Genomic DNA, 22,802 nt, shown 5'->3' on the forward strand with positions numbered 1-22,802 from the left:
CCGGGCTGACCTCCAGAGCTCAGGGGACCAGGGGCAACAGCCCTCAGGAGACGAGCTAGACCAATGACAGACTGACCCTGGCTGAGGACGAAGTGGCTGCTGTCTGTGCCCAGGGTGACCACCAGCGGGCAGGGCCTCCTGAGACTCCTCACCCCCATCAGGAGACAATGCTCTGAGTCAAGGGGAAAGGGAACAGGAGTCTGGTCTCCAAAGAAGGGCTCCTCGGAGCCCAAATGGCCTTTCCCCCATGAAGCTCAGGCTTCTAACCCACACCCACCCTGAGCAGCCCTCCTGTGCGCCCACTTTGCTGTGTCTGCTCTAGCAGCTGTCCTCCTCCAGGGCCAAGTGTGCCGCCTCCCCAAGGACGTGGTGGAGCATTGGGGAAGGAAGGGGTCCCCGACTGTCACCAGACAACATCAGAGGCCACTGCCATCTGCACGTGGTTGAGAGACGTGCCCTGAACACCTGCCGGGAGCTGGACTCGGGGCTGGGTTGACAGGACCCTGGTGACATGACAGGGGCCATCTCTGGAATGGACACTTTAGCAGGACGAACTTCAGCCAAACAATTAGATGAGCAATTAGCTGACTACGGTGCGTGGCCAGAGGAGTGTGTGTGACGGAGGACACGCACCTCTATCTGGGGACCAGGGAAGGTTGGAGGGCTGCCGTGAGTCAAGTGGGAGATTGACCCAGATATGGGGGAGAAGGGGACACATCAGGGCAGAGGAGGGCACCTCAGGGCTGCAGGGCTAGGGCACCTGAGACCGAAGAGCTACAATACACATACAGAGCAACCTGAGGACGGACAAGGGCCTGCGACGAAGGTGTGAAGGCGGGCAGAAGCTGCCACTGCAGGGCCTCAGAGTCAGGGAAAGATTATGGAATTCACCCCCAAAGTGCTGATGTGTATTAAAGCAGGGGGTGATAAAACCAGGGTACATTAAAAATATAAAAGAGAGACGTGAGTAATGGTGTGGGAGGAGAGTGTGGACAGGGTGCGTGAGCAGTGAGGAGGCCCCTGGGCAGGTCTGGAGGGCTGGTGTTGGCTGGAGTTGGTAGCAGAAGCACAGAGCAAAGAGGCCAGAAGAAAGCTCTGGTGGCTGAGAGGTAACAGGTGTCACTGAGTCTCCAAGGCATCCCAGGCCACCCCAGCCTTATTGTATTTCCACTCAATTCCCCTTCCTCCCCATCACAAAAAGTCTATTCTGTCTCCTCACTATTCCTAAAACCAATGTTCACTCATAATATCTGTAATCACGTTTCCTTTCCTTTCAGTTAGTCCACCAAGGACCGCCCCCTGACTCCCAAATCTTACTCATCTTTCAAGGTCTGATCAAAATTCCACCACTGTCACCAACTCTTCCCCAAGCCCGGCAGGCGACACCCAGTCACGCCCTTCACCACCTGGCGCACTGTCAACGGCACCTCTGTTTCGTCCACTTCGAATGTGGGACTCCAAATTAAATCTGTGTTCTTAGGTGCAGGGGTGAGCTGGGTGCTTTCCCAGTACCCCGTCCCCCAAGCGCAGCCCAGGGCCCACCCAAGGAAGCCCTCTGACACTCAGAGGCTGGCTAAATGGATAGGACACAAATGACATGATCAGGTCGGGGAAGACTGATGTCACCGTGGTCACCCACGGGGCCTCTGGGTGCTTGTGCAAGGTGTCACGGTGAAGAACCATCTCTAGCATGGTCTGCAGTCCAGCTGTTGAACAGAAGCAGCCTCAGGCAAGACGTCTGAGGTCCTGGTCACTTTAGGGAGTGACACAGCTGTCTTGTTACCATAGCGGCAGGTAGCAACTGGAGAAAAGGGGATCCAGTCTGGATAATCGCATGCAAACTGAGAAGCGGAGCCAGCAGATACATGGCAACCAGGGCGAAACGGCACCGAGTTTTAGTCTGTTTTCAGTGGCTCTTGGTCACCGCGGCTTTTTAAACATGAGAAGAGCCAATTCCTGACTAACTGTGGTACTTTGACTTAAACCCATTAACACCAATCTGTTTCACCAGCTACTGCAAGATCTAAAATGCAATGATTGAAGACTTCCCCTCCCTAGACACGGGGACAGAAGAAACGCCACGTGGGATGTGACAACAGATGGTGGCAAAAGCACACGCAGCAAATGTGTGAGTGGGAGGCTCAGTCCCTGCCCTGCTTCCACATGGAAGGATGGCAACCGGTGCCATGCAACCAAAGCTGCACATAACCCAACCCTGCTTAGCTTCCCAAATCAGACAAGATCGGACATGTTCAGAGTGGTATGTCCGTAGAAAGCTGCACATTTTGTACACAGAACTGCTGACTGAGTCTAGATTCCCGTTAAACTAGAAGTGAATGAAGAGTCAAGCACATTTTTATTCGCTCCCAACTCTAACCACACTGCTGCTGCTACTGCTGCTAAGTCGCTTCAGTCGTGTCCAACTCTGTGCGACCCCATAGACGGCAGACCACCAGGCTCCCCGTCCCAGGGATTCTCCAGGCAAGAACACTGGAGTGGGTTGCCATTTCCTTCTCCAATGCAGGAAAGTGAAAAGTGAAAGTGAAGTTGCTCAGTCACGTCTGACTCCTAGCGACCCCATGGACTGCAGCCCACCAGGCTCCACCGTCCATGGGATTTTCCAGGCCAGAGTACTGGAGTGGGTTGCCATTGCCTTCTCCAACCACACTAGCAACTCTGAATCGGACCAAAGAAATACATACTTAGCCTTTAGCAGACATTCATTGAAGACCTTAGCTGTGTTTAGAGATGAAATGTTTCTAAGAACCCTTAGCACCGCACCTGACGCTGACCTCCATGGTAAGTATCTTCTATCGTTACCCAGAGTTGTAATTCAGCTCAGAACAGAATAAACTTTTGATGATTCCCCCTGACTGAAAAAAATTAATGCTTAAAAATGTTATATACAGTGTATTTTTATATGTTGCTTCTGAATATGACTCTGAAGTCCACAAAGAGACTGAGAGAGGGCTACCACGAAAAGAAAGCACAGACTTGACCTGAAGTGGGCACCCCTGATTCTCAGTCCAGCCGCCTCAAGGAATTCCAGAAGACTGGGCACACTGAGCTTGGGGAGAGCTGGAGAGAGTCATTAGTAGTGTTAGTCGCTCCGTTGTGTCTGACTTTTTTGCAAACCAAGGGACTGTAGCCCACCAGGCTCCTCTGTCCATGGGAGTCTCCAGGCAAGAATACTGGAGTGGGTTGCCATTCCCTTCTCCAGGGGGTCTTCCTGACTTAGGGATCGAACTCGCATCTCCTGCATTGGCAGGCAGATTCTTGACTTCTAGCACCACCTGAGAAGCTCAGGGAGAGTCATTCCTCATTTATAAATGAAAGGGCTGAGATCTGTGATTCAACTTCAGGGTTTTTTGCTTGAAGACTATGCTGTGCCTCATCACAGGACAGAAATGAGGGCTGCATGGACCTCTGCTCAACGTTATGGGGCAGCATAGATGGGAGGGGGTTTAGGGGAGTGTGTGTGTGTGTGTGTGGCTCAGTCGTGTCTGACTCTTTGCGACCCCATGGACTGTACAGGCTCCTCTGTCAATGGAATTCTCCAGGCAAGAGTACTGGAGTGGGTTGCCATTCCCTTCTCCATTGGGGGAGAATGGATACATGTATATGTATGGCTGAGTCCCTTCACTGTTCACCTGAAACTACCACAACATTGTAATCAGTTATACCCTAATACAAAAATTCAAAGTTTAAAGTTTGGGGGGGGGGGGGCCCAAGTCCTTCTGATCGAGGCCCAAAAGAAAAAAAAATAAATAAATAAAGTTTGGGGGGAGGAGGGGAAGAAATGAGTGCTGGAGAATTAACCAACTGCTGTGGGTCCCTTTTGCTTTTACCCAGAGTTACAACAGCAAAGAAAGAGAAGGAAATAATAGAAGAGCATTTCTATCTGTAGGTTGATCTTTATTTCTAGTAAATTAACCCATTTATTCTCCATTATGTTAGCACACACAAAAATGTCCAAATTCAGAGGCTTTTTTTTGTTCCCTAATATATTTATTTTCAATCTGCCACCCTTGGAAATATAATAGACAAAGGCAAGTAGAATTAAGTAATATGATGAATAATTAAAGGCCAAGAAACAAGATTAGCTTTTAGACAGCTTTCTGGAAGTTAACAAGACCAAAAAAGTTTATCAGTAAGTCAATATTGGCAACTGTTTATACCCATCAGTGATGAGGGAGAACTTTCCAAAGGGATCCAAGTTCATTCTTTTTGGCTAAGATGAGGCTACAACTCACAGTAAACTGCTTTAATCCTCTGAGAGGTGAAACAATGCTATGGTTTAAGCTGGCTTGGTTACTGGAAGACTTTGTTGTTGTTTAGTCACCAAGTTGTGTCCGACTCTTTTGCAACCTCATGGGCTGTAGCCAGCCAGGCTGCTCTGTCCATGGATTTCCCAGGCAAGAGTACTGGAGTGGGTTGCTATTCCTTCTCCAAGGGATCCTCCCAACCCAGGGATTGGACCCATGTCTCCTGCATTGGCAGGTGGATTCTTTACCACTGAGCTACCAGGGAAGCCCATTGGGAAACTTACTAGTGGCTAAATAATGAACTGACTTAATATAAACATTTGCTTCAACCGGCCTCAATTCATGTGGATCCGAGGCCGTGTCTCTTCCTGTGAATGGCGTTAGGTCTTCTAGAGCTGTCAGTTCCTTGCCACAGTTCAGTATTTAAGCACTGCTCAATTGTACCAGGGTTTTTATTAGAACTTAGCCATGCTGAAATCTACTTAAACGATGGAAACATTTTTGTATTAGATAGCTTTCCCATAACAGCTGTGTATTTCTTAAAAGACTTATTTATTAATTATTACTTGGCTGCACTGAGTCTCTGTTGCTGCACGAGGGCTTTCTCGAATTGCAGACAGTTGCGGCGTGCGGGCTGCTCGTTGCTGTGGCTTCTTTTATTGTGGAGCACGGGCTCCGGGGTGCACAGACTTTGGTAGCTGAAGCACGTGGACTCTAGAGCACAGGCTCAAGAGTTGTGCCGTGTGGGTTTAGCTGGCCTGTGGCAAATGGGATCTTCTTGGGTAAGGGATCAAACCTGTGTCTCCTGTGTTGGCAGGAGGACTCTTAACTACTGGACCACCAGGGAAACTATATTTTTGCTTTACCTGAACGAAGATAACTTGCCTATCATTTATTTCAAAATACTTCAAGTTCTTGCTACACTTTGTGATTAGTTTCATCATTGTTTAACATAATCACTTATTCTAAACTAAAAAAATAAGTCGTATGGAATACAAACAGTCTAAACCTACCTGTGAGCTATGAGCTAATTTATATATCAGATATTTATTGAAAACTGAAAAAGTGCTTAGCCTTGTGGGGAACACAAGATGAACAAGGAAAGGTCCTTAGCTTGAAAAAGAGGATCCGGTAGGGGAGTTAGGCTAACAAATGAAAAAGACAACACAGGTTTAAATAAGATTTTAAGATAATAATCAAAGATGTGCATATGGCGGATGTCTATCAAATATTAATCACTTGGTTGAGAATACTGGCTGGGCTTAAAAAGAGGGAAAGTTGATCAGGCCAGGGTCAAGGTCCCTGGCCAAGCAGGCCCACAGATGTAGTCAATACAGGCTGAGTTCATTGCAGAATCAGGTCAAAGTTTCAGGACTGGAAAGTCTTACTGATAATCAGCTGTCAAAGTGGCTTAACAGAACCCCTTTCCCTGGCAGAGAAGCTAAAGTTTACCAAGCTAGCCCATCCCAGGGCCAGACCTGCTGTTCTATCCGGAAAAATTAAGCCCAGAGCTCCAGTACAGCTTCCACCATCAGGAAGCCCTCACTGTTAATGTCCATGTAACTAGGTCCCATAGGTAAGTCTGGGTCTCCTCTTGCTTGAGGGAAAGAGCTTGTTAAGATACTTCTACCAGCTCCTTGGGGAGGTCCCCTTGTTCCCTTTCTCCAGGGTCATGACTCTCTGGGTAAGGTGGCCCCAAAAAGGAGAATGGAGCAATTGTGAATGGCCACAATTCCTCCCCTCACATATAATGACTATAAAAAGCCATCTCACGGGGTCTGATACTTTCCTTCTGAACAATCTCAGAATAGCTAAAAGCTCTAACGTGATGGAGAGATTACTACAAGAAGCCACTTTGTCTTTCCATTATCAAATCGCCATGGAGCCAACAAGCATATCTAACTGCTGAAAGCATCACGGGGCAGTTTGTAGTGAGAACTGTCTCCAGCGACCCTGTCATTTCCCGCAGCACCCGTGGGGCACTAGTGTGCTTGTCAGTTATTTCCCTTCCAAACAAAATTATTTAAGAAACACGTGTCGATGTGTCCTTCTACCCCATATCCCTGGGATGTCCTCTGACCATCTGGACCTTGGCAAAAAAAAAAAAAATGAGCCAAGAGCTGACAGCCCTGCCTTCCCCACCACTCTTCCACTAACTACATTCTTCTGTCTACTCTGAGGAACAGATGCACTAACCAAGAGAATGTCCAGCTGGCCAGAGGCTTTTGGATGGCTAGGGAAGCCTTTAATCATCCAGAACCCTCTCTGAGGTGTCCTAAGAAACCTGGCTGCTCAGAAACTCCCAGACAAGGCCATTCAGTCCTTGAAGCCACCTTTGAAGCTAGGATAAATACCGGATTCTGGGGTGTGGATGGTGACACGAGGATACACATGCGTGGTTCCTGGAGCTGCCTCAGTGAGCCTCCGTTTAGGCCCAGGACACATCTCCTGTGCAAAGGGGAGACGCTGAGGGTTCTGACCCAGCACGGGCCCACAGGTCCCTAGGACTGATCTAGATGATCAGAATGAGTCCTTTCACTTCCTGCTTTCCAACGAATGCCCCTCCCAAAGCTGGTAAGAATGTGGCTCATAAGAACTTTCCAGGTAACAAGGGCATATTCCTGGAGAAAGGGGAGGAAGTTACTGGAGTAACTAAAACTCGACATGAGCTCATTCCTCCAGGAGCATCTGCCCAGCCAAGTTTTCAGGTCAGAGGCCCGCAGGGAAAAACATCTGAAACAAGAGTCAGGTGGGATAATCACTTTCCAGGTGTGCCCTGTTTAAGAAAAACCTTGGTACTGACAATATGATTCCAAGGTAAAGTCCCACATAGTGGCCCCAGGAAGCATGAACTGCAGTCCTAAACTCAGCAACTGAGGTCAGTGGAACTCTATAACAGTAAGAAGGCTGAGCGCTGAAGAACTGATGCTTTCCAACTGTGATGCTAGAGAAGACTCTTGAGAGTTCCTTGGACAGCAAGGAGATCAAACCAGTCAATCCTAAAGGAAATCAACCCTGAATAGTCACTGGAAGGACTGATGCTTAAGTTGCTGCTGCTGCTGCTGCTGCTGCTAAGTCACTTCAGTCATGTCCAACTCTGTGCGACCCCATAGACGGCAGCCCACCAGGCTCCCCCATCCCTGGGATTCTCCAGGCAAGAACACTGGAGTGGGTTGCCATTTCCTTCTCCAATGCATGAAGGTGAAAAGTGAAAGTGAAGTCGCTCAGTCGTGTCCGACTCTTAGCGACCCCATGGACTGCAGCCTAACAGCTCCTCCATCCATGGGATTTTCCAAGCAAGAGTACTGAAGCTCCAATAATTTGGCCACTTGATGTGAAGAGCCGACTCACTGGAAAAAACCCTGATGCTGGGAAAGACTGAAGGCAGGAGGAGAAGGGGCAACAGAGGATGAGATGGTTGGATGGCATCACTGACTCAATGGACATGAGTTTGTGCAAACTGTGGGAGATAGTGAAGGACCCAGAAGCCTGGTGTGCTGCAGTTCATGGGGGCTGCAGAGTCAGACATGACTTAGTGACTGAACAACAAGTAACAGTTGTCAGATTTAACACAATTACACTCCCAGTAAAAGAGCGCGCCTACTATTCATAGTGGTATGAATTCTCCATTGCAGAGTTCTGAGAGCTACATTCTGAGACACGCTGGCTTCACTTAAGGAAAGAACCACAGCACAGGGGAAACACGTGGCAACAGATGACCTGAAAGTGACAGGTAAACTATGCTTGTTCTTAAGAACAGCAGCAAAAGCTGGTGAGAGGGAACTGGAGACACAGAAATCTTATTTAAGCCTTCAGAGAGTTTAAAAGTGATAACACACCCATAACTGATGATTCCTCTGACAACTGAAATACCTGTACGTCTAACACATAATTGCCAACATGATCAAGGTCAACGGAACCTCCTTGCAACAAAAGACAAAAGGTGTGAAAGTGATTGTTTCTGTCAATATTTCATTTTCCTTGGGTCAGATTTTTGAAGGTACGCTTGCTGATCACCGTGGTAGAACCCACTATACACACAGCGGCTTTGTGGCAGAGGTTACCACGCACTGTCAAACTGTATTCCCCGCTCAGGGAGACCATGCGAATGGAAGGGCTTTAGGACCATCTGCCAAAGAGGGGAAGCCAAGGATGAACAGTCGGCTTTGGAATTCAATGAGACAGAACTCCCACACCACCCTCCTTGAAGGCAGATATAAAACAGCCTTTACCATGTACTTTATAAAGTCATCTGGTTGCTTAGCATTTGCAAGTTGAGACTTAGTTGTGAAAACAAACCACACAAAAATATGTAAGTTAGTTTGGAAATATTCCCCCTAATTATTAGAAGAAATATTCTACGCACAGTCTCTTCCTATCTTGTTGTACAAAATGTCCAGGACAGGCGATCTTATCGCCAAGAGCCCAGTTTAACCAAGGTTCACATTGAGCGCTGGTCGGGTTCTTGCCTTGGGGTGGGAGCTGAGATGCAGATTACGCTGTGTTCACAGATTGCAGGTGAAAGGAAAAGTCCCAGATAGAAGCAGCTGGCTTTGAGCCATCTGTACGGGCACACAGATCTACGTGGCTTTCTGGCTAATAAATACCAAATGAAGAGGCATTTCAGCGAAATCAAAAATACACTGGCCAATGGGGAAGAACAACCATATTCCTGTTAGGCAGAACAGTCTCATCAGTCAAAAGCTACAAATAAATCATTTAATATGATGACCTCAAAGCTTCATCCATCAAGGGCAGAGCTTTGAGCTTGCTGTGGAATCCTGCCCACTTACAGGATTCATGAGATCCTGAGTCTTCTCACTCCTACCCCAAGCCTTACCTGCGAGCAGGTGCACAGAGCTGAAGCTCTTCTCCAGTTTACCCAGGAGGACAGTGAGAAAACAGTCTGAAGCCAGAGAGGCCACATCCTGGGAGCTCTGATCATACACGACAACCTTCTGACTGCAGTCAAGGTCGACCTACAACGTAAATGTGAGGCTGTGAGGAAGGAAGGCCAGGAACATAGTCTCCAAACCGCTGCCACTGGGGCAAGTGAACTGCTTCCTGTTTTCATTCATAACTGAATATCAGAGGGAGGGGATATAGGTATATTTATAGCTGATTCATGTTGGTGTGTTCAGCAGAAACACAACATTGTAAAGCAATGATCCTCCAAATAAAAAAAGCTTTTTAAATATATTAAAAAATATTTGAATAAAAATGAGACCTGGTGAATGTACTGGATAAACCAGGCATACAAATGGTTTAAATGCTTGTGAAAATCAACTTTTATAAGGCAAACTTGATGCTGTTTCTGTGTAACTGTGCTCCCAACTCCTTAGTTTTAAATCCATAACACTATAAAAAGGGAATGAAAAGCATGTACAACACAACAGTATGCAACATAATGATTCTTGAGCGGAAGAAACACTTCAAAGTGATTTCTGTGTAGTAACATACCAGTTGTTTAGTAAAACTAAAGCGTGAACTCATTTTTATTCCTGAACAAAAGAAACTGCCTTACCTATCACAACGTGAAATTCTGGTATCCTAAGAAAAACTTGCCTTGAAGAGCCTTAACTTCTGATCATCACCTTCCCACAAATGAAAAGTACTTCTAAAATAATTAGTTTCTACTTCTTTTCCCAGGGCACTTGAAAACAATGACTCCCTTTCATTATGTTTTGTAAACAACAAAAAACAATGTGCTGTGCATGCTCAATTGCTCAGGTATTAATTATTAATAACACATATGTAATATTATATTTATACATAATTACTAATTGAGTATTAAAAATGTATTAAACATAACTTATTTGTGACTGAATTAATAAAACAATTTTTTAGCATTAACAGGAAAACACAGCACGTGATCAAATTAAAACAGGTTACACCTTTCTGTACAGTTCAGAAAAATTCTGAGCAGGGACACTATTTAGAATTAGTGAATTATTTAGAGATATCATAAGGTACCAAAGTTTAAAAAAAGCAACCAAAACTTCCCCAAATTACATTCTCCCCTTAAAAAGGGGGCTTCATTTAAAATAGATCCCCATTCAATATGTCCATTTATTTTCAAAAGGAAAAAAAAAAGCAAGCATGTACCTTATGTTTGGCCGAGTGCTGGATGAGCTCCGTAATTAACACTTTGTCCTGTTGCAACCTTCGCTTCATAAGCTTGGAGCAGTTGATATTAATGGCTTCCAAAATGTGGGACGTATTGTATTCCACGAATGGCCGGCTATCAATTAGCAGCACTTTTTCCGTTCCACTTTCCAGCAGAGCCACCAGCCTCTCAGTAACAATTTGAGTTCCAATCATCTCATGGGCCATGACAACAATAAGTCCTCTTTTCCCACCTCTTCCTTTAATTTGCCACGATGATGTAATGGTGGTGTGCTCAAAGGCTCAGCCACTCCATTGTACTGAAGTGTATGAGGTCAGGCTGGTGGTGACTGGCGAGAGCAGAGTTAAACCCATTTTCGGCGAGAGCCCTCCAAGTGAATGTCTCTTTCTCTTTCCCGTTGATGTGTTCTCGCAAAGGCCTCCGTCCACAAAGCAGCCCCTCACATTTGATTCATAAAGAGATGACTGGAATAACCATTCCAACAAAAGATGCTTTGGGGCGGCCAGTGCATTACATCATTCTTTACCTCTGTTCCCTCGCTCCAACAGCTTGCCACGGGGCTGAAAAGCCTACACCGAGAGAGAATGACAGACAGAAAACAAAACACGGGGGTCAGGGAGAGAAAGAGCAGCGGATTAGAGGGACTGTATGATTCATAATATTTACTCCATTAATCTAATTCCATACTTGATGCACTGTTTCATGTGAACAAACAAACGAAGGACAAGTAGGTATGGCTTCAGAAAACACACTAACGATAACTCACTTTCACCTCAAAATATAGAAACTCAGAGATGACAAAAGAAGACATACTCATGAATTATAACCACCTGGGGGCCCAGAACTCGTGGACTTATGCTACGAAGTTAAAAAGAGCTATAAAAAGCCACTTCGGGTATCTTTATTCCAGATGGGTTTCCTTCATTTTATTTGCTTATTTCTTGAAAAGAGCACAAAGAAGAGCAGCCAGGGATCAGGTTAGCAATCCCGTGTTATCAGGACAAAAAGTCTTTTCTGATAATGGGCATGTGTGTGCTGTGAAGATTCCTTTAAACTGCCCTCTGGGAGAAGAGACAGTAACCCGGGAGGTTCTATAGATTTTGGCCACCTTTTAAGGAACACGAGGGACAGAATGACCGATATGCTTGTCACACCAAGTGCTGAACTTGTTGCTGGGGGTCTGTGATGTTCTCGCTCCTCTCCCGGCAGACCCACAGCTAAGACCCTGGCCTGGTGCCCTCCCAGCACCTCGCAGTTCTCCTTTTCTTTGTTTTTAAGTTCTCCTTTTCTTTGTTTGTCCCTTGTTTTTAAGAGTCTCATGGACTCCCAGCCTCAGGAAACATCACACCTTCGCTGTGGACTCTGAACCTAACAACCCAGCGGACAGAGTTCTAAACAGTGGCCCTGACACCTCCTATCCTTTTGGCATTCAGTCGCTCAGTCGTGTCCGACTCTGTGAACCCATGGTTTCCCTGTCCTTGACTGTCTGCCTACTCTTCCTAAATTCCTAAGACGAACCTTTTCCTATTAACACTAATTGGAGTTTTGTGCCGCTTAGACCTCACCCTGACCGTCACTATTCTCCAGTTCCTATCTCCCCAGTCCATCTCTGCTTATAGGAAATGCTAAGCTAAATGAGATATCCACTGTTGGCATTCAACTTCTAGAGGATAAACTATCTGACAGCAGATGTTTTGTATTATATTTCTCACCTCCACAGTGCTGTGCACATAAGATATTCAATTAACACTGTTACAAGTAAGTAAAATTCTGTTCCAAAAATGACTTAAGATACTGAATAATTCATATTTGATTAACTGATAGTAGAACCCCTCAGGGCTTCCCAGGTGGGGCTTGTGGTAAAGAATCCACCTGCAAATGCCGGAGACTTAACAGACATGGGTTCAATCCCTGTGTTGCAAAGATCCCCTGGAAGAAGAAATGGTAACCCACTCCAGTGTTCTTGCCTGGAGAATTCCATGGACAAGGAACCTAGCAGGCTACAGTCCATGCGGTTGCAAAGAAGACGACACGACGAAGGGTCCTGAGAGCACTGAGAACCTCTCAATCATCACCGAGTCCTGTTCCCCAATCTCAGACTTACAAATTATTGGGCTGGCCAGAAGGATCGTTCGGGTTTTTCCATAAGATCTTAAAAAGATCGACAAACTTTTTAGCCAACCCAATAGGAACTGAAGCCTAGAGAAGCAGGAAGAGGTGGGATGGAGAGAGGAGTGGTCTTGCCCTTAACTTCAGACAAATCATATTAACCTCTCAACCACATTCTCCTCATATACAAAATACAGATATATAACATTGGCTCTGTCACCCCACAGAGTTTGTTTTGAGGATGAAATTATCTCAGTAATCTCAAGTGATTAAGTCAGAAAGCAACCCATCATCACATAGAGGAAGGAGGGAGAATGCTGCAAAGATGCCAACGGTGAACACAGCTGCCTTGCAGCTGGAATCTGAAAGACATCCCTCAGCAGATAAAGACAGAGAAACTCCATCCTCCTCTCGTCCAGCTTCAGCCAGGCTGTGCCCCTTCTCACAAGAGCCAGACACACACGGAGTCAGAAGGCACGTGAGAAACCACCTCGTCCACCCTCACATCTTACAAATCAGCTCCATGTAACACGCGGTTTCTCTGTTTCTCATCTTCATTACAGGAATGCGTTGCTTTTAGTACAGCCTAAATGGCAGTCAAGCACAAAAGTCATGTCTACTACAAGCCAAGACATCAGCGCAGAGCATTTGTCCTCGTTGACCAACTAACGTCTGTTTGCAAAGCACCTACCCAGGGAGTCTCTGAATAGCGTCCTGCCTGGCCGGGGACACAGATCACAGCCATGGCAGGTTCTCTGCTCAGACGGCCTGATTCCCGCCCTCCCCAGGGCTCCTACTCCCGGGTTACTCCATTTTCCTAAGAATCCGTTCCCGCAACGAAGCTGCACTGAGACAGTGACGCGTCTGGTCCACGTGGGAGCCCAGGCAGCACAGGAGGTGGAAACCCAAGAAAGGGAGCAAACGGACACCGACAATGGTCTGAGCCTCGGAGCCGGGCTGGCTCCTCTCAATGGTGCAACACTCGGGACACAGCAGTATCTGGGTTAGCAGATCCAGGCACGAAGGAGAGAGAAGATGGCAAAAATGTGAAAACGGAGTTAGAAAGCTCTTGTCCTTGTTTCCCTCCAGCCAAAAGCCCAAATCACTGAAGCTGAAGGCATCTTGCGGCCAACTGGTCCACCAGGAAGAAAACAGTCACTCCAGACACAATGACCACAGTCTGTAGTCCCAGAGAGAAAAAGACCCTTTTCCTTACCAGGATAGAGGTCTGGTCAAAGTAGCCCTGACATGGGAAACAAAGAAACAAAGAATGAAGGTGAACTGAGGATAAGTTACACCTTTCATGTTGTACCGCAGCCAGTTGGAGCTCTCTGATGGCACCTTTACGGGCACGTCTGATTTTCTGTGATCCCAGGTGACTAAGGAGAGCCGAGGCTGCCAAGGGGGTGTGGAGGGAGGGGTAACAATAGCCGTCAACCTCGTTTACTGGCAGCTAGAGAATTCTGGGGAAGTCTTTACCCTGTGCTACAACTCTTAAGTTCAAAATTTTTATGAGGGGTGGGATGCGGTGGGAGATGGGAGGGACATTCAGGAGGGAGGGGACATATGTATGCCTATGGCTAATTCACGCTGACGTATGGCAGAAACCAACAATATTGCGTTTCCTGCTCTTTCTGAAGAATGTCAACACTCTGAGATCAGGAACACATCTGTGACAGGTTTGGCTCTCAAAATCTTTGGTGTCAATTAGGATTTAAAAGGGCTTCCCTGATGGCTCAGCAGGTACAGAATCTGCCTGCAATGAAGGAGACACTTGGAGACACTAGTTCGATCCCTGGGTCGGGAAGATCCCCTGAAGAAGGAAATGGCAACCCACTCCAGTGTTCTTGCCTGGGAAACTGCATGGACAGAGGAGCCTGGCAGGCTACAGTCCAAAGGGACGCAAAGATTTGGCCATGACTGAGCAGCTGAGCACTAAGCGACTAAGGATTTAAAAGATAACACACGGGACTTCACTGGTGGGCCAGTGGCTACGACTCTGTGCCCCAATGCAGGGGGCTCGTTTGATCCCTGGTCAGGGAACTGGATCCCACATACCACAGCTAAAAGATCCCACATGAAGGTCAAAGATCCCACGTGCCCAACTAAGAGCGGATGCAGCCAAATAATAAAAGAAAAATACATCATTAAGAAGGAAAACCTCTTTAAAAAATGAATAAAATAAAAGATGGTAAGACAGTATTTGATTGTTGCAACACCGAAAAGCTCATCTTATCCTAAATCTCTTCAAGACGTCAAAGGGAATAAAAATTTTCAGATGGAACAAAGCAGCCCAAGTGCGTACAGCAAACCCCAGACTGAGCCTTGCTCGGTGGACTTGTGCTCAAGTTCAGATTCTCAGAGAAATTATGGAAAGGATAAAATCAGGTGAGAAGTTTATTGTTATTAAACTACAAACTGGTCTTAATTTTTTTTTTCCTCCAATAAAACTAAAGAAATAGGCAACAAGATATACCAAATAGGCTTTCAGCAGCGGTTTACAAATATAATTTTTTTTTTTTTTTAAGAATTTCACCTTCCTCTTTTAAAAAAAAAAATTATTTTTATTTATTTATTTGGCTGCACTGGGTCTTCATTGTGGCATGTGGGTCTTGCAGGATGTGGGATCTACTTGCCTAAGCAGGAATCGAACCCAGGCCCCCTGTGTTGGAAGCTAGGAGTCTTAGCCAACAAGCCACCAGGAAAGTCCTCACATAGACCTTTCTTTTAAATTTATTTATTTTTAATCTGAGGATAATTGCTTTACAATATTGTTGGTTTCTGCCATACAACAACATGAATTAGCCATAGGTATACATATGTCCTATCCCTCTTAAACCTCCTTCCCACCTCCCATGCCATCCCACCCCTCATTAAAAAAAAAAAAAGTGAAAAAACTCAAAAGGGGAAAAAGCAGCCCATGATGTCTGGAAGCAAGACCGTCCTGGACTCCAGCCATCTTAGTTCTACATTGGTTAAAGCTACTCTGCCTCATGTGCTGTGGGTTAACCCTGATAGAAATTCTGAGGTCTAGTATTTAGTAAAATATATTCAACACAGAAACAAAAATAAACCAAAAAACTGTGCTCAGCAAAACCAAGAAGGCAGTATGAGCTTAACGTGTCTTTCAGTCACCTATTCCTGCCTTGACCGTATTTTCTTACCCCAAAGCAGAGGTGGCAACCTGACTAGCGGTGGCTGTAATGGGTTAAAGGTCGTCTGAATCACTGTCTAGACAGAACTAGGCATGGAGACCACACTTGTCAGCACTGTAAAATCCAACCACCTTGCAGCGACTCCCGGTGCAGAAGGAAGAACCCATGCTTGGAGAGGCTCAAGCTGTCTATACGTATCTCAAGGATGTTTACAGGCATCACCGACTCAATGGACATGAGTTTGAGCAAACCCCGGGAGACAGGGGAGGACAGAGAGGCCTGGTGGGCTGCAGTCCATGAGGTCGCAGAAAGTTGGACATGACTGAGCGACTGAACAACAAGGATCCACAGATAAAGGCTGGAAGAGTAGCCATCCTGCCAAGACTAAATCCAAGGCCTCTGCTTCAGATGTGGGCCCCCCCAGGCAGAGTCCAGATCTGTGACAAGCCTTCACCTAGGTCCTACTGATGAAGACCACTGTGCTCCTGGCACTGGCTCAATGGAAGCCTCCTGTTCACGGCTGCCTGTTCCACCAGCTTCCCCCTTCCCTGACCACCTGAGCTCCCCTCCTCTCTCCTGCGGCCACACCAGGTATCCATCCCAGACACACTCCTGCCACAGGGCTCCCTATTCACCCTCTGCATTTAATGCTGCCTTCCGGGGCCCTGCCTGAAAACAAGGACTGTCCCCCACTGGAAGTGATGGTCCGGAGGGAGTGAGAATGAAGGATGCCTGATGGACTGGCTGAGCAAGAGAAATGTGGCCTGAGGCTGCTTTATTTATTTTTGGCTGTGCTGGGTCTTCATTGCTGCTCTCGGGCTACTCTCTAGTTGCAGTGTGCTGGCCTCTCATTGTGACGGCTTCTGTTTTTGCAGAGCACAAGCTCTAGAGTTTCAGGACTCGGCAGTTGCAGCTCCTGGCCTCTAGAGCACAGGCTCAATAATTGTGGCACATGGGCTTAGCTGCCCTGAGGCGTGTGGGATCCTCCTGGACCAGGGATAGAAACCATGTCCCTTGCATTAGCAGGCAGATTCTTTACCACTGAGCCACCAAGGAAGCCTCCAGAGGTTGATTTAATCTGAGAGCTAAGGAGAACTCGTTTTGGAAGGATATTTGCAATAAAGGTGGGCTGCAGCCAGGAAAGGAGACTCAGAACATAAGATGGGGAGTAATTAGTACATCCTGGTTTTCTTGAGCATCTGTCAGGCCTACTGCAACTCATTCAGTCAATTCACAAATGGTTACTGGGCACCTAATAGGTGCCAGGCACTGGTGTGGAAATGCAGCAAAAATGAATGAGGCAAAAACACTTATCCTCCTGGAGCTTCTAATTTAATTATGAGAAATGCATAATAAACCACAACAACAAAACATCATATGAAAGACGGTGATCAATGCTATGGAGAAAAAATTAAGTAGGGAAGGAAGGGGGTGTGGTTAAAGTTTAAACAGAGTAGTCAGAGAAGGCCTTGCTCTGATGGTTCAGTAAAGACCATGAGGGAGTGAGTGATGGCTACATGGATGCCTGGGAGACTAGTTCTCTATGTCAGGGCTTGAGACCAGTGAATATATGTTGATCAGAGTAATGCTGAATGGGGTAAACGCCAGAAAAAGATGTGGCAGGTGTTCAGTCTTTCTTCAGAACTATATCTTTTAGAAATGAAGCATTTTTAGCCACTTGAACTTCTAACTTAAGCATTAAAAAAAAGATATATATATATACACAAGAAGATATATATACACACATGGATATATAAGACACATATATATAAAATATATATGTATATAAGATATATAAAGTTTATATACAAAAAGTTTAGTATAGTTCCTTCTTTAAAACTACAAAGGAAGAAGCTGTGGTTCCTGTATTAGTGCATTATCTGGCAAAGAAATGAAAAGAAACACTGTAATAAGAAAGATCATGGCATCCAGTCCCATCACTTCATGGCAAACAGATGGGGAAACAATGGAAACAGTGACAGACTTTATTTTCTTGGGCTCCAAAATCACTGCAGATGGTGATTGCAGCCATGAAATTAAAAGATGCTTGCTCCCTGGAAGAAAAGTTATGACCAACTCAAACAGCAGATTAAAAAGCAGAGACACTACTTTCCGTAGGTCCATCTAGTCAAGACTATGGTTTTTCCAGTGGTCATGTATGGATGTGAGAGTTGGACTATAAAGAAAGCTGAGCACCGAAGAATTGATGCTTTTGAACTGTGGTGTTGGAGAAGACTCTTGAGAGTCCCTTGGACTGCAAGGAGGTCCAGCCAGTCCATCCTAAAGGAAATTAGTCCTGAATATTCATTGGAAGAACTGATGCTGAAGCTGAAGCCCCAATACTCTGGCCAAGCAATGTGAAGAACTGACTCATTGGAAAAGACCCTGATGTTGGGAAAGATTGAAGGCAGTAGGACAAGGGGATAACAGAAGATAAGATGGCTGGATGGCAACACCGGCCCTATGAACATGAGTTTGAGCAAGCTCCGGGAGTTGGTGATGGACAGGGAAGCCTGGCGTGCTGCAGTCCATGGGGTCACAAAGAGTCGGACACAACTGAGTGACTAAACAAGAAAGATTACTCTTAATGCTGCTGCTGCTGCTAAGTCAATTCAGTCGTGTCCGACTCTGTGCGACCCCATAGACTGCGGCCCACCAGGCTCCTCTGTCCATGGGATTTTCCAAGCAAGAGTACTGGAGTGGGGTGCCATTGCCTTCTCCGACTCTTAATGCTAATTTAATACAATTCTCCAGCTCCACAAATGTATAGTATCTAGTAAGAGAATCTTGGCTTTGTAGCACAGAATGTAGTAAAAAAATCAAAGACACGTTAAACAAGATGCATGTTTGAATACAGCTATACAACAAGGAAATCATTTAAAGGAGCTTCACATTAAAATAAAGGAAAATGTTTTCAAGGAGCTCTCCTTGTCAGAAGGTGTATCAATATACACCACAAGACCTTTGTAAGCCAGACTGCTATAGGCAGAGGGTTGGTGATACTAATACAAACTTATCATCTTTATTCATGCACCAGTTAGCTCACCCTCCCCTCAACAACAAGATTCCCCTACATAAAAGGTGTACTTTCCTGACAAAGAGCCCTCATAGCTCAGTCGGTAAAGAATCTATCTGTGATACAGGAGACCCATGTTCAATTCCTGGATTGGGACGATCCCTGGAGAAGGAAATGGCAACCCACTGCAGTATTCTTGCCTGGGAAATCTCATGGACAGAGGAGCCCAGTGGGCTACAGTCCATAGCGTCGCAAGAGTCGGACACGGCTTAGTGACTAAACTACCACCATTATGATCAAAGTAAACAACCAATGATGAGAGAAGATCATGATATGTAAATAGAGTAAAATCAAAGTACAGAACAGTAGATAAAGCAAAACCTCAAACACCCATATATATACAAACACGCAAACATATATTAAAAACGTCATAATAGTTTTGCTTGGGTGAAGTAAATGTAATATGTATTACATTCTTTCTTTCCCATTCTTTCTTTCTGGAAAATGCATGAAAAAAATTAGAAAAAAAGCATGACATCCATGCAGACCTGGGTCCTCAGTGGATCTAGTCCTCCTTAACAGCGCTGTCAAGAAAACTGCCAGCCTGGGAGAAACAGAAGATGAATAAACGATACAGGAAAACTGAGGTTTACCCTCAAGGTAAAAAGCTGAATCTCTACTTTACAAAAGGACTTACAAAGGATTATTTAATAATAATAATGCTGGGGGGTGAATAAAATTAAATTTAAATCACAAACTTGTGACTATAAAACTGGACTTTTAAAAGAGGTCAGCTGATACATTTAAAATGGATAACCAACAAGGTCCTACTGTAGAGCACAGAACTCTGCTCAACGTTATGCAGCAGCCTGGATGGGAGGGAAGCCTGGGGGAGAATGGATACACAAATACGTATGGCTGTGCTTTTGAACTGTGGTGCTGGAGAAGACTCTTGACAGTCCCCTGGACAGCAAGGAAATCAAACCAGTCAATCCTAAAGGAAATCAACCCTGCATATTCAATTAGAAGGACTGATGCTAAAGCACCAATACTTTGGCCACCTGATGCAAAGAGCCGACTCATTGGAAAAGACCCTGATGCTGGGAAAGACTGAGGGCAAGCGGAGAAGGGGGCAACAGAGGATGAGATAGGTGGATGGCATCACCAATTCAATGAACATGAATTTGAGCAAACCCTGAGAGACAGTGAAGGACAGAGGAGCCTGCCATGCTGCAATCCATGGGGTCACAAAGAGTCAGACATGACTTTACAACTGAACAAAAGCAACATATCTAGGGCTGAATCCCTTTGCTGTCCACCTGAAACTATCACAACACTGTTTTAACATAATGTATAAATATTACTGGAGTATAATCAGATATACTCCAATATGAAGTTTTTTTCAAATGACCAACAATATTAAAAAAAAAAAAAGAAATCAGCTGTGGTATGACTCTTTCAATACAGGTTTTTTCTGTATGCAAAGGACTCATAGCTAGCTTTCTCTTTAAAATTAATATATTCCCTAACACTCTTAACCTGTATTTTAATTTATAAAGTTTCCAAAACAAATCTACTTAAAGCATCACAAATGAAACACAATGTGACTTTTACTCCTCTCGGTGGAAAAGCACAAATTCTTCTAATAAAGTCTCTGAGCGGCCCCGTCACTGTCCTCAGCTCCAAAACAGACGTGCACAAGACTTGAACAGATTCCAGACGCGGCCTTCAAGCCTGGACCACACCTGCTTCCAAGGCCCCAAAGCTAAAAATAACCCTGGGGCCTCAAAAACGGGACACTGGCCAGGCCAGGGGGAGCTGCCGGCCCCCGGCTCAGCTCCACCGACAGTGAAAGCCCGAGCTGCAAAGCTGGACGATCACAAGACCCTACATCACAGGCTACTGTCTGTCTCTCCGTGCCAACCATCTCCATTCTAGGCCAGCTCAGTTTCTTTTCCCCTGGATGCCAAAACTAACCCTAGGGGCTCAGAAACAAGTGGGCTTTAGGGTGCACTGACTTTTTCTTTTTTTTAAAACAAACAAACCAACCAACCTGTGGTCCAGAACTCAGGATACCTTGTTCCTAATTTCAGCTCCTTTACATAGATGCAAAAATGTCATACAAGAGATATATCCTCCAAAAAGAGAGAGAGAGAGAGAGATCCTCCAGCATATTGTTTCCTCACCTGTGATCATGTAACACCGAAGGATTATTTCACTAAGAACATGATAAGATCAAGGATTGCCAAGTGGCTCAGTGATAAAGAATCTGCCTGCCAGAGCAGATGTGGGTTCAATCCCTGGGTCAGGAAGATCCCCTGGAGAAGAGAATGGCAACCTGCTCCTGTACTCTTGCCTGGGAAATTCCATGGACAGAGGAGCCTGGTGGGCTATAGTCCATGGGGTGGCAAAGAGTTCGACACAACTGAGCAACTGAGCAACAAAATGATGAGCTCACCATCAGTGCATCTCAGGCCTTAAGTAAGCAGCCCTGACAAGGACACAGCATAAGGGTTGATGTGATCCCTAAGGAGTCCTGTTGAGGAGCTACTTTACATCCCACAACACAGAAGTTACAACGGGGAACCCTTGGACAATGGTTCCACAAACAGCATGGTGAGCAGAGAATTTCCTCTGTGGTGGGGGATTTCCAGGGTTGGTTCCGAGACAATGACTCCTGCTTCTCTGCCAGCCCCGGAGTTTGCAAGATTCCCCTCTGGGGCAGTTAGGCTACCAGGTAAGGAAGAATGAGAGGGAAGGAGGCCGGGGAAGGGGCAGCAGCATCCTGCCAGGCTCCTGGGCTAATCTGAGTCACTGAATCTGTCTTCTTGCTTCCCCTCCTGAGGCCGGGGGAGTAACGGTATTAGGAAGCTGCTTGTGCTCAGTTCCTCAGTCAAGTCCAACTCTTTGCGCCCATGGACTGTAGTCTGCCAGACTCCTCTGTGCATTGGATTTCCCAAGCAAGAACACTGGAGTGGGTTGTCATTTCCTCCTCTAGGGGATCTTCCGGACCCAGGGATTGAGCTCGTGTCTCCTGCACTGCAGGACAAAGCGGGTGACAGGGCCAGGACCTGGGCTGAAGAATCACAGCCCAGAAGGAGACCGCAGAGCAGCCCAGATGCTCCCCAGACGGGAGTCAGACTGAGCCTATCCTCATCCCATAGTTCCTTTCTCCACTTCGTCCTTTCCTCCTTCTAGCTCTTCCCTATCATTCGACTCTTACATCATCACCTCACAGCATCATCTGTGCCCTTACATGTTCTCAGAAGCCTTGATGTTTCCCTCTCTCCCTCTCTTCTTCTTAGTCACCTTCCTTTCTCTCTTCCTGATTAAAATGAAGCCTCTTCCTTTCTAAAGTTTACCCATTATCATTAATCCATTTTCTTTTTTCGGGAGGATCTGCCAAGGCCCTGTGTGTGTTGCTGTTATAATGAGTAAACCTAAGTGCTCAAGACTGCTTTGAAGTAGTCATCCGTGGACTCAGGTGTCTGGTCAACCTTTAAAATCTTTTGATTATTTACTACTGTAAAATAGTTTTATTTTGGAGGAGAGAGGTAAAACATTTCCAGTGTGGTGTTTCATACGTGGTCATCCTGAGTAGAGATGATTACTCTGGGATCTTACATTTTCATTAGCCCTTAAATGCCCTGATGATTTAGACTGTTGTTGCTGTTCAGTTAGTAAGTCGTGTCTGACTCTGCAACCCCATGGACTGTAGCCCACCAGGCTTCTCTGTCCATGAGATTCTCCAGGCAAGAATACTGGCGTGGGTTGGCATTTCCTTCTCCAGGGGATCTTCCTGATCTAGGGATCCTGAATCTTTACCACTGAGCCACCAGGGAAGCCATTCTCTATATTAGCTAAGTGAAAATTATTTTGTAGGCATCATTAACCAAAATAATTAACAGAATCATGGGATATATCCAACAGCAACTTATTAGTATGAAAAAATGAAAGAGATTTTCAAAATGTAATTACGTATCTCTATGACAACTGTGTTTCAAGGCAAACGGCATTCAAATGTATTGCAGACAAAGCAACCTAAGTATATATGTTTTAGTACAGGGCCATGCTCCTTTTCCAAATGACCTTCAGTATCAAAGACCACATACTCAAAACTAAAATTAAAA

The 22,802-nt window shown here is 45.7% G+C and overlaps 1 protein-coding gene across 2 annotated transcripts in view; it reads right to left on the reverse strand.

Annotated features, from left to right (window-relative positions):
• The window catches only part of DUSP16 (dual specificity phosphatase 16), a 93,025-nt gene that overhangs the window by 42,859 nt on the left and 27,364 nt on the right, over positions 1-22,802 (reverse strand). For both annotated transcript variants that reach the window (XM_055570427.1, XM_055570428.1), the window contains exons 3-4: positions 10,371-10,961; positions 9,106-9,244 (exon numbers count right to left, since the gene is read on the reverse strand). In XM_055570427.1, the coding sequence (XP_055426402.1) occupies positions 9,106-9,244; positions 10,371-10,598 (367 nt within the window). In that variant the 5' untranslated portion in view covers positions 10,599-10,961. The remainder of the gene's footprint in view (positions 1-9,105; positions 9,245-10,370; positions 10,962-22,802) is intronic.

The sequence above is a fragment of the Bubalus kerabau genome, chromosome 1, assembly GCF_029407905.1.
Source record: "Bubalus kerabau isolate K-KA32 ecotype Philippines breed swamp buffalo chromosome 1, PCC_UOA_SB_1v2, whole genome shotgun sequence".
Lineage (NCBI taxonomy): Eukaryota > Metazoa > Chordata > Mammalia > Artiodactyla > Bovidae > Bubalus > Bubalus kerabau.